We start from the raw sequence: 2024 nt of genomic DNA on the forward strand, positions 1-2024 counted from the left end.
TACAATGATTTATTTCCCCAAGCTCACAAAAATCAGTGGTAAAATAGAGACTTAAAAGATGTAACTTCTCCTGCCCCCAAAACCAGGTAGTCTTATTTTGTTACATTCTTCCACTAAATTATGCTGCTCATTGATGTTTACATTGCAACATTATGGGAAAATGATGTTGATATAAATTTTGTGTAAGGAAAAGGTCTTTAGGTTTCATGTTAAACAGAAAAAAGGCAATATGCAAAAGTGTGTCTGTGCTATAATCTCAATTCTAAAAACAAGCAAAAAAACACTAAGAGAAAGTCAAAAGTTAACAATGATTACTATTGCTATCACTGAGCGGAAATATTACAAGTGATGTTTTTCCTTCTTTACAATTTTCAGTTATTTCCACACTGGTACAATGGTCAGAATATTTGGTCATGTGAAATTTATTTCTAAACTTACAAAAATCTTACTAGATCAATATATATATAAACTTTCTACATAATACCTCTAGCCCTGTGATTACAGTCCACCTCATAAAACGGATATTTAAACTCAATTTCTAGAGTAAAATCTAATGTAATACTTCAAAGAATCAAATACTTACATACTCCTCCCTCTCATGATAAATTTCCTGAAAAACATTATTGCGCAGCGGAGTTATTTCTTCTTTTATTTTCTCAATTTGAGAGCCATCAGGGTCATCTGACTTGAATCAGAAAGAAAAAGTGTTTTTTATTAACATAGAGAAAACAAGTCTTCCTTTAAGAATTCAAGTTCTATAGCAAATTACTCTGTGTGGTTTCTATGTATCCTTCAGTACCTAGCACATAAAAGACCCTCCTAATACTTGCTGAATTGACTTAGGTCAGTTTATTCTAACAGTGACTTTTCTGAAACCTAGAAAGAGGAATTATAAAACATAAAGACATAAAATCAATTACATAGATTTTTCTTGTCTCTCCATCTGCTGTAGATTTTCTGTAGGATAAAAATGGCCAACTGCCATTCGAACAAAAGAAATATTAATAATAGCAACCAGAATACACCTGAATTCCCTAGAATTATCTTCTACATGAGATTTGGTTCAAAACAAAAGGATGAGTAAATGTGTGAACTGTCTCCAATGATAATACATAAGCCACTTTAAAAAGTATGTAAGCTTTTGTGAAAGGAAAATAAATCTTGGGAACTTTAAATCACTAAGCCAAAGGAAAAAGTCAAGCTGGGAACTGTGTCAGGCAAACCTGCTTCACATTTTATTCCTAAATAAGATAGCTACAAATATAAAAACCCTGCATGCTTCCTCACAACTCAGTAGGAAATCCCTTATGGACCCCAGGATCTTTACCCTAAAACAGTTCTGTTGAATTTTACTCTGACAATGTAAATTGATAGCTTATTTTCTTAGGTGCAGGACAAAGGACAGAACTCTAAGTCATCATCCTTTTGCTCACCTGAGACAAATGCATATCTGATTCCTTCCTCTGATGTAAAAATGCAGATTCACTGAGCTAGCGACTATTCCTCTACCCTTCTCTCAAATGTAAATTGTGTATTTGCTGAAAGGTGATCAAAGACTAAAGAATTCAAACCATCTGTCTCTTATCTACCCATATCTTTTTAAAATTTCTTCCTCTTTCCCCAGTATCCATCCTTTCTCCTTTAAATACTGAAGCCCTCACAACCATCTCTCAGAAAAGCACAGACCTGCCTCCCAGGCATGCATCCTTAACCTTGGCAAAATAAACTTTCTAAATTGATTGATAGCTGTCTCAGATACTTTTGGTTTACACTTTAAAAGTCAGATTTCAAGGATCCAGATACTATGATGGCCAAACAGGAACAGCTCCGGTCTGCAGCTCCCAATCAGATCTACGGAGAAGGCAGGTGATTTCTGCATTTTGAACTGAGGTACCCAGCTCATCTCATTGCGACTAGTTAGACAGTGGTTGCAGCCCACGGAGGGTAAGCGAAAGCAGGGTGGGGCGTCACCTCACCCAGGAAGCACAAGGGGTTGGGGAACTCCCTCTCCTAGCCAAGGGAAG

The 2024-nt window shown here is 36.0% G+C and overlaps 1 protein-coding gene across 1 annotated transcript in view; it reads right to left on the reverse strand.

The window, feature by feature from the left end:
* Positions 1-2024, reverse strand: part of LOC105503870 (serine/threonine-protein kinase 31-like) — a gene marked incomplete at both ends in the record, with an annotated part of 40523 nt that overhangs the window by 9591 nt on the left and 28908 nt on the right. The window contains one exon of the mRNA XM_011930971.1: positions 584-685. Coding sequence (XP_011786361.1) covers positions 584-685 — 102 coding nt within the window. The remainder of the gene's footprint in view (positions 1-583; positions 686-2024) is intronic.

The sequence above is a fragment of the Colobus angolensis genome, unplaced genomic scaffold (genome assembly GCF_000951035.1).
Source record: "Colobus angolensis palliatus isolate OR3802 unplaced genomic scaffold, Cang.pa_1.0 Scaffold881, whole genome shotgun sequence".
Classification (NCBI taxonomy): Eukaryota; Metazoa; Chordata; class Mammalia; order Primates; family Cercopithecidae; genus Colobus; species Colobus angolensis.